This window comes from Phaseolus vulgaris, chromosome 5 (assembly GCF_000499845.2).
Source record: "Phaseolus vulgaris cultivar G19833 chromosome 5, P. vulgaris v2.0, whole genome shotgun sequence".
Lineage (NCBI taxonomy): Eukaryota > Viridiplantae > Streptophyta > Magnoliopsida > Fabales > Fabaceae > Phaseolus > Phaseolus vulgaris.
This window is the reverse complement of record NC_023755.2, coordinates 5,051,308-5,061,437: the sequence shown is the minus strand read 5'-3', so window position 1 is coordinate 5,061,437 and position 10,130 is coordinate 5,051,308. Positions and strand designations below refer to the sequence as shown.

Here is a 10,130-nt window from a genome sequence, read left to right as displayed (position 1 = left end):
AAAAAAGATCTTTGTCTTTGGGATGAAATCGAGGAGGCTCAAAATTATCCTTTCGAAAATCTTTAGGTAGAGTGGAGGAAGAAGGAAATGAAAATGCAAAAGGGAATAATGATCTATTTTATAGAATGACAATTATAAATGTCATATTTTTAATACAAAATGTGACAATTATTAAAGTGTCGAATTATATAACTAATTATGGCAGTTTTTAATAACCGTCATATTAAAATCGTCATTGTTTACACAATTTTGTGTAGTGTCACTAAATTTATTAGACCAAGGCTTGTAATGTTGAGGATAAAGTTTACATGAAAGCATATACTATAATGGTAAGGATTTTTTTTCTTTATGTACACGCTTTTCTTTAAGGAGCTCAATGTACTTTTCCACTTTTCTCCTTTTAAACGTATGATGCTTACTACAATGAATATGAGTCTTAGTCAACTCCATCCTAGTAACTAATTAAAGGCTTGTTAAATACTTCACTATCTCTAAATCATGTTGACCATAAATTAGTTATGTATATTTATCAGTTAAAACATGACTCCAAAGTTGGTTGGGTATCTTTTTGAATTGTGTTCAACACAGTTCACTTTTCACAATTCATACTTCTTCGTTCAAACACTTCATAAACAAGCTTTTCAAACACTTGTTGAATGAGGGACATGGTGCAACAAGGGGATGTGCATGCTTCAAAATGCAATACAAAACACTTTTGTTTTGTTTTCTTTTTGTGGATAACGATTTTATGATGTCTAATTTTATAATTAGGCTTGGTGAAATGAATGTTAATTATCACCAAAATGGGGTTGGAAGGGTCTTTGTAGGAAAATCTGGCTATAATATACTATATTCAGCATTGAAATTTTGTGTATAAGATTTGGAGTACACCTTTTAGCTCATTTTGTTTTATATAACTTGTTTGCTGATAAAAGAAAAATCAGACTTAATGAACATAAGAAAAGCAAATCACTTTAGAAAGGTATATATATTATCATGTTACCCAAATAATACATACACAACCAAACTAATATAGAATCTCAAGTAGACAGGTGGCCAATAGTTTATGTAAAATTACATGTTTTCATCAAAATATGTTGGCCTTACAAACACATATAGACATAGCTAAATGATATCAACTAACTTGAATGTCTTATTAGGTCCTTTAACATTTGGTAATATCATACTATTGGATAACAAGTTAACATGCACCAAACTTATAGCTCATAGCTTGAGATATTGATCTAGTCAATAGAGGGCCCTTTCATCTCATCTGAAAAAAGTTAGCACATATAATCAATAAAAACTAATAGTGAAGTATAAATTCCAAGAACAGAGTTATCCAACTAATAATAACTATAATGTAATCATTCATGTCCTTCCTTTTGAAAACATAAAGAAAATCATTCAAAGAAAAATGAATCATAGGAGTAAGCTTCATCACACCAACATAATTTTATGGCACCTTCTTATAACAATTTGTTGTAAACTTATTAAATCGATAATATGGCACATAAAAAACTTCATTCATTTTGAACATGAATTAAGGAATCTCATATTCATTGTGAAACTCAATAAATCATTAAACTCATTATATGAAAAAAAAAAACATGCTACTAGTATACTTTTTATAAAACAAGAAGAATCAACATTTTTGCTACAGGATAAAAAATATAGGAATATAGGGACTAACAAAGAAGAAAAATCCTTTTAATTGGTAAAAAATTTACATTGTCACCACACAAGACTTAATATTTATTAATATTTAGTTACATTTATTGTTTATTTCTATTCTAAAGATATAAATGCGTACAAAATCCTTTCAGAGAGTAATTTTATGACATACTTGATTATAAAACATTGATAATGGATTTTACAACTCATAAAGCCAAATGTTGCACATGAAAATGATGAATAGTAACATGTAATTATAAAAGATACACAACTCTAAGATGCACATGAAAACGAAATTCAATCTCGATCTCAAAAAGTATAAAAAAGGAAATAAATCCACAAAGATGTAAAGACTTTAGTATAGTGTATCTGAAATTACTTACCTTGAGTTGAATCTTTTTCATATAACCATGTGAGAAACTGAAAAGGATAGAAATAAATGTTTCGCATTATTATGTTGCTTGAATCCATGGGGAACCAGAGAAGAGTGTACAGTAACAAAAGCATGAGAATGAAGATCACACACAAAATCAAAATAGTAGTAGCCAGCCAACTAAGATCGCTTATAACCAGGTGGACACCAGCCAAGAATGCCATTGATAGCGTTGCAAGAGTTATTCCTAAAAGGGGTATTGCCACCTTAAGGGCCAAAAGAGCCAAAGTTATATCTCCCAATTGAGCCCAAATGAGTATGATAGTAACACTAATGCCACCATACATGGATGTTGTGATGCAAAAAATAAATGGTTTAAACAACATGTGATTCAGCATAACAGACATGCCTTGTTGTCCTGGATTAGAACTATTATTTCCACCAGGCAAAGTAAAACCTGCGGCAAATGCTACTGTAGTTATAAGGGTTGAAACCACCATAAGAGTGTCGATTCTGTCTTTATAAAAATCCATCTTTTTGGCTTCTGGTTTGCGAGGACGAGGGATCTTGATAGAGTATGACCCTCTTTTAGCATTTTGTATACCAGCAGATTTTAGTTGACACCATGTTAGCCGCTGCATATACAAGTTTGTGTTACAAATTCAACAAGACATAAGTAGTCTAAGTGTGTAAGGAGAGCATTGATAATGCTGCTATTTTTTGTGCATGGAGTTTACCACAAATTAAGAAAGAAAGAAAAAGTGAGGGAAAATGAGAAATAACACAAAAGTCCTTCCTTGAACATAATCATCTGTGATGAACTTTGATCAATTAAGAACTCAATTGAACATATATTCTCGTAGTAATCACTATAAACTAAAAAAGCATATTTAAATATTGGAATTTTGAGTAAGCACAATATTTTATATATACTTACCTGTGGGAACGGTGGATTATTTTCTTGTTTAAATTGCTCAAAAGCATCGAGAGCTGTTTGGTTGTTGTTGTTAAGGCAATGGAGATCCACTCTTGTGTCCCATGTCAAGGCTTGCACAATTTTTGGACGATAGTGTGAGGCAGCCAAATGCAACGGAGTGTTTCCATCACAATCCTTACCATTTATCATATCTTTAACTTCATTATTTGCATCTTGCAAGAAGTACCTTACCACATTAAACTCTCCCATTATAGCTGCAATGTGTACAATATTTCGACCTTTGTTATCAACTATTTCTCTGGGATCTGGACAGTTTTCAAGCAATTTCTTTAGCACTTTTATATGTCCAAATGCAGAAGCCAGATGAAGAGGAAAAATGCCATCCTTGTCTCTTTCCATATTGCAGGTATGACAATTTTGAAGCAAGTACTCAACACCATGTAGGTAACCTATAGATGCCGCATAGTGAAGAGCATTTCTTCCTATCGTATCCTTTTTATGAATCCATTCTTTCTTTTTCTTTACTATTTTCTCTAAAATACCTGCCATATTTTATGAATAACCAATCACAAGTAGAATCTCACTGACAATATCGAATACATGAATTATTCAAAGAAAAAAAGAAATATTGAAAATAAAAACATGTCCAATAAATAAATATTGCTAACAAAACAAATTAACCAGTTACATTTTATATCTTCTCATGAGCTCATCCTATTTGATGATTTTCTAAAGGAAATAAAAAGTAACATAGCATACAAAATTTTCTCTTTTCTTTCACCATATTTTTGAAACTTTTTGTAATGAAGATTTTCTTTATAATAAATAAATATATTCACTTGATAAGTACAAAATTTTGAAAATGAAAGAATTTAATTTTTCCTTTTAAAATAAATTGCAATCTAATTGAGTCTTTAAACTTGTATTTATTGTTAATTAAGTATTTCAGTCTAATTTTCTTACAGAAAAGTAACTACAAATATCTAAATAGTCTATAACTACAAATATCTAAATAGTCTATAAATACAAATATCTAAATAGTCTATAAATATGATATTGACATGTTTTACATATATGTAATGAAGATTCTCACTTTTAAATGGTCCTCGTTTTCAACGTGTTATTCTCTATCAGAAGTAGATGTTTACAATCGTAATAACAGTTAAACAAAATGTCCAATTAATAGACAGCTAAAAGTTGAGTCATCTAATTAAAAACCTGTATATATACCTAAAATTGAAAATGATCAAATAATTCAAGATCATCCCTGTTAATATTTTATTAAAATTTGATTACTCCATCTACAAAAAAGGAAGTAGAGAGATAGTGTTCAGATCTCCAATAGTTACCATTCTGTTAATAAATTAATTAGTGAATGATAAGAGAAAATTTATAATTATAGAAAAAAAAATACCTTTGTTTTGTTTCAAGATTGCCACAATGAGTGGTGTTTGAGCTCGGTCATTTTGTAAGAAGGTCCTGATGCTTCTAGTTTTTCGCATTTTAATATCCAGATCGGCTGAGGCTGAAGTTGTATGTTTTTTTCAGTCAAGAGTGTAAAAGCTTTTACACTAACCCACCAATTCAAAACCTTCTTATCATAACTTAAGTAAATATTATAACAATAAAAAACTTACTATACATAACATTTTATGATTAGATAACACTTTCATAACTATGATAAAAAAAACTGTCTAAACATATTATAACAAATATTTTATACATTGACAATTTATATATTACAGTCATAATAAAATTATTATAACAATTTTTCATCTGACATGCAAAATGCAGAGTGTTTATATCACCATCAAAATCATAATAAAAAATTCTATAAAACTTTTATTAAAAAAATCATATTTACCCTAATTAATTTAATTTTAAACTATTTTTTTTAAAAGGAACTTATAAAAAAAATTGTCTGTAAATGCATATACCTCCAAAAGGTGTGGGCAAATTTGAACTACCGTTTCCACACTTTTATTGTTTCCATAGTGTTCTTACCTTTCCAATTTTCAAATGGGTTGTCGTATACAACGGTTTTATATTTCTCGTCGCGTACACGGAAATAATTCTCTGTAATGCAACCATAAAGTCAATAAGATAATTTTAAAAATAATATATAAATAGGACAATAAATATAAGTTTAGATTTGGATAAAAAAAATTGGAGAGAGTGAGATTTGAAAAATATAAGAAAATTAAAAAACAAGATCATTTTATTTTCTTTCGAAAAGGCTTATTAAAAAGTTCCTTAAATTAGAGAAAATAAGTAGTAGGAGGAAGTTGAAAGGAATGTAGCAACTTTGTACCTAGAACTGGAACTACTCTTGTCAATACATCATCAACAATGTCCTCGTACCCTTTCTCAAATGCCAAGTGCAAAACTGATTTGCCTTCTTTGTTTGTCCCAAGAAACACATCTTCCTCAATCCAACACTCCCTGAAGCCTGGTGAAGAATCTAGAATCTTCATTACATCTTTGTGACCATTCAACAAGGCCTCGTGAAACAAAGTGTTTCTTAGGTTGTTGGTTGTAAGGATTGCCCATCTGGATTGCTGATCTACAAGTGCAGCCACCAAGTTGTGAAGAGTAGAGACCTTGCCAGCTCTTGCAGCAACATGCAGTGGGGTGTCACCATTTCTATTTTTTGCTGTCAAAAGCTCTGCTCCACCAATTTCAAGTATTCTTTCCACACACCTATCATTTCCATACAGAGCTGCTATATGCAGCACCGTGTTCCCCTTAGGGCTCTCTTGCTTTAAACTCTGGTCATGTATTTCTCTCCATGATTCAGCCTTATTTTGTTTTATTGCATCGTATGTTCTCTTTGGCAACAAACACCAACCATGTGCCTTAACTTCATCACTGTCTTCTTCTGAGCTTTCAATTCTGTTTTCTTCAATCACATTCCTTGAAGCCTGTTCTCCTTCCTTGTAGTTATTCTCCAAGTCATCATTCTTCATACTTATCTCCTCTTCACCGGGAAAATCCACCATGCTTCCACCTACTTCTTTTTCTGTCTCTAAAAATACCAAAACTACACACAAACATCAATGTATCCATTTTAAAGAATAATTAAAATAAATAAATCAAAATATGCACAAGACAGAAAATTCTCAACTTCTAAAGTACCTTCTTATTCCACTACACTAGAACCTTCCCTCTCTTCAAAGCTCAAAGGTTTTAGCAGTAACTGTAATGTAACATACACAAATAGCTTTTCTAGAATCCTCATGAGTGAAGTGCATATCTATGGAACAGGAATAAGCATTAGCTGTCTCGCAATTAGCTAGGTCACCGACCTGCCAGTTAAAGTCAAGTGTCCTCCTCAATGCCATCTAGGGTGACCCACCTGAAAGATAAAGATACTTTGATAGTGTTTTAAGAAACTAGTTTTTGATAACGAGTTTAATATTTATTAATAAAAATAAATTTTATATCATATTAAAAAAAGACTAATTTTATATATTATATTCAAATTAAAATAATAATAAAAATATTATGTAGTAATTAATAAAAAATATTATAAAATTGTATATATTAATTATTTTTATTTGTAGAATAAACTTCTATATATCATAATTAACACAAAAATTACTCAAATCTTTAATGCACAGCTATATAAGTTTACTATATCATAAGTTAGCCAATTTTTCTTTTTTAAGAAAAGTCTCATATCATTAAAAAAATATTTATTTACATATCAGATTAGTTTGTAAAATAATCGTTACATATATATACAAATTTATTTCAATATGTAAATAGATATTTATTTTGGTATGTAAGGTCTCATGAAGCGATAATAATTATATATGATTATATATGTATCTAAAGTATTAGATACAGAATTAAAATAAATTAAGTGTTTTCCATATATGTGAAAGAAGTTTTTTTTTATCAACAAAGAATAAATAAAATAAAATAGGACACTTTAGGATATCCCAACCCTTATACAGATATTTCAAGGATGTTTCAACCCTTATATACAAAATAGCCAAAGTCAATCTACTCAATACCTGACCATATAGACTCTACAACCTTTAATACAAATCTCAAAAGAAATGAATAGCAAACTACCCATCAGTCAACACTTGCTACCCTAACCAGGTTCATACAACCAATCTTTAGTTTAAAGCTTCGTACGTTTCAAAACACAAAGTCATGAACCCTAGTATGTAAAATCGAATTCCATTATGAAATCGAAACTCATCCTGAAATCGAAATCCAACCTTGTTCTCAAATTCATTGCCCAAATCGAAATCTAAACTTTGTTCCGAAATTGAAAGTCATTGTCCAGATCGAATCCCTAATAGAAATCAAAATCATGAGGAGTTCTGATGTTAAAATCCAACTTGATAGTTCTGAAATTGAATCGACTAGAACTCTGAAATCCTGGTTCTCTAGTTCCAAAATCTACAATCTTGAGTTCAAAAATCGAATATGAAATATTCAATCAAGAGATCCCCTTACCCTAACTGTTATCAAAGCCCCATTCGGGTGGAGTGCATCAGATTAATCAGCCCCTTGTGGTGGCCTGAAATAGTGACATGTGAAAAATAACTTAATATTTATAAATAAAAATAAATTTTTTATCATATTAAAAAAAATTATATATCATATTCAAATTAAAATAACAATAAAAATATTATAAAGTAAGTAATAAAATAATATTATAAAATTGTATATACTAATTATCTTTATTAGTATAATAAACTTTTATATATATATAATATATATATAATCAACACAAAAAAGACTCAAATCCTTCTTACAGAAAGTTATATAAGTTTACTATATCATAAGTTAGCCAATTTTTTTATAAGAAAAATCACATTTAATCTTGATTTTTTTTAAATGAAAATTTATATTTTCCACCCTACCAGAAAAAAAGAGTTTTAGAGGAGATTATTTAACTGAGATTAATATAATTTTAGGAATTGATTTAATTAATGGAGGTTTTTTAATTTTTGTTAAGTTTCAAAGATTATTCTAAAATCTCAGCAAAATAACGGAGGTTTTTTTAACCTTCGTTAAATTTCAAAGGTTTATTCTAAAATCTCAACAAAATAACGAAGGTTTTTTTAACCTTCTTTAAATTTTCAAAGGTTCATTTTAATAGTTCAGCAAAGTAACGAAAGTTTTTTTAACCTTCATTAAATCCTGAAAGTTTATTCTAAAACCTCGGAAAAATAATGGAAGTTTTTTTAACCTTCGTTAAATTCCAAAGATTTATTCTAAAACCTTAGAAAAATAACAAAGGTTTTTTTAACTTTCAGTAAGTCCCAAAGGTTTATTCTACAACCTCAACAAATTAACGGAAGTTTTTTTAATCTTTGTTAAGTTTCAAAGATTTATTCTAAAATCTCGACAAAATAACGATGATTATTTTAACCTTAGTTGAATTCTAAAGATTTATTGTATAACCTCAATGAAACACTCCAAAATTTTCAAAATTCAATAAATAAATATAATTAAATCTATTTATAAATAAATAATTAAAAATTATATAATTTTAATATATTTTATAACTAAATTCTCTAAAATTTTGAAAGTGTAACTTTACATTACAAATAAGTTTTCAAATGTTTCAAAAAATTATTTTAAAAACTCAACAAAATAACCTTGAATAATAAGTATTTGAACAACTAATCTTGAATAATAAGTATTTCAACCGTATTTGCATATTTCTTATGATTGATGGTAGCTGGTTTATATAATTACTATTTTTTTTGTTACGAGCTCATACTTAAAAAAACCTAACTATTTTTGTTTTACCTTTTGATGTGCGTATATTTTATGTGCAATTTTAGTTTTAGTTATAATTGTTAATATTTAATTATCATAATCTTGAAATATTTTAAATTAAGGCCTTTATTTTAAAATGCATATAACAATTAATTCACTGTGAAAGTGAAAAGTAATAAAGTTAATTTCTCTTTGCAATATGTTCTTGTAATATTTTTTCAAGAACACACATGACTTTGAAGTCGACATCTGACAAATAATGCAATTATTTAGGATATATATAAAAAAACCTAACTATTTTTGTTTTACCTTTTGATGTGCGTATATTTTATGTGCAATTTTAGTTTTAGTTATAATTGTTAATATTTAATTATCATAATCTTGAAATATTTTAAATTAAGGCCTTTATTTTAAAATGCATATAACAATTAATTCACTGTGAAAGTGAAAAGTAATAAAGTTAATTTCTCCTTGTAATATGTTCTTGTAATATTTTTTCAAGAACACACATGACTTTGAAGTCGACATCTGACAAATAATGCAATTATTTAGGATATATAAAATAGTAATAAACACCAGTTGTTGTCGAGTTAGGTAGCAATGGCTTGTGACCCAAGTTGAGACAGTAAGGTGATAGAAGAAGAACTATTGGAGTAAGAAGAAGATAGTGCCTTATTTAGTGTTTCTTCTCCTTAGATATAATAAACATAAGTGTGGCTGAATTGTGATTGCTTACTAGGACTACCGTCGACGGTCATTGAGCCTGTACCGGAGAGAGTGTGTCTGCGGTGGAAGAGAGAAGTTAGGAGTATCGTTAAAGATGGTAGAAAATGAGATTGAAGGTTATCTCAAATGACAAGTTATTTTACAGAAATTTTGAAACTCATAGTATTTTACGAAGGTTTTGAAACCCATTGTATTTAACGGAGGTTTTGAAACCCATAATATTTTACGGAGGTTTTGAAACCCATGATATTTTACGGAGGTTCTTAAATCCATGGTATTTAACAGGGGTTCTAAAAGACATGGTATTTAACAAGGGTTCAAAAAGACATGGTACTTAACATTCTTGAGGTTTAAAAAAATTCTAGGGAACATGTTCCCTCAGGAATAGTTTAGCGGGAAAAACTGCAACTTTAGGTAAATGACTTAATAGGGATTTAAACCCTGGATAATGTAAAAATAAACTCCTGTTAAAATATTTGTTCTTGTAGCCACATAAGACTTAATACATAATTACATATTTAATATTTGAATCTTGGATTTCAAAAATTATAATTTCATTACTTAACTTGTGAAGAAGAAAATATTGTTATTTGTCTTTGTTTATGGATAAAATTCATAGTGATGTTACACATTTATTTACCTACATATTAGAATTACTATGTAAAGTTGATA

The 10,130-nt window shown here is 28.7% G+C and overlaps 1 protein-coding gene across 3 annotated transcripts; it reads right to left on the bottom strand.

Moving 5' to 3' along the window:
- Window positions 1–973: 973 nt before the first annotated feature.
- Window positions 974–6,281, bottom strand: LOC137834960 (protein ACCELERATED CELL DEATH 6-like). Of its 3 annotated transcripts, XM_068643232.1 has the most exons (8): window positions 6,120–6,281; window positions 5,296–6,024; window positions 4,989–5,060; window positions 4,399–4,509; window positions 2,985–3,526; window positions 2,201–2,682; window positions 2,058–2,094; window positions 974–1,273 (listed from the first exon to the last, which is right to left on the bottom strand). In XM_068643232.1, exons 2-8 carry the CDS (start codon window positions 5,981–5,983, stop codon window positions 1,265–1,267), a joined length of 1,941 nt encoding a protein of 646 aa, XP_068499333.1. In that variant the 5' UTR covers window positions 5,984–6,024; window positions 6,120–6,281; the 3' UTR covers window positions 974–1,264. The 3 variants fall into 3 exon arrangements, with proteins under 3 accessions (XP_068499333.1, XP_068499331.1, XP_068499332.1); XM_068643230.1 differs by having other exon boundaries at window positions 2,058–2,682; window positions 6,120–6,279; XM_068643231.1 differs by having other exon boundaries at window positions 2,058–2,682; window positions 5,296–6,009; window positions 6,120–6,279.
- Window positions 6,282–10,130: the final 3,849 nt, after the last annotated feature.

What these genes read in the sequence shown, in the direction of transcription:
- LOC137834960 (XM_068643230.1), bottom strand. Translation starts at nt 5,983, where the DNA reads ATGGTGGATTTTCCCGGTGAAGAGGAGATAAGTATGAAGAATGATGAC. An exon ending in ATAATCCACCGTTCCCACAG is followed by an intron (nt 2,683 to 2,984) that starts GTAAGTATATAT and finishes TTGTATATGCAG; the next exon opens with CGGCTAACATGGTGTCAACT. An exon ending in TGAAAAAGATTCAACTCAAG is followed by an intron (nt 1,274 to 2,057) that starts GTAAGTAATTTC and finishes AACTTTTTTCAG; the next exon opens with ATGAGATGAAAGGGCCCTCT.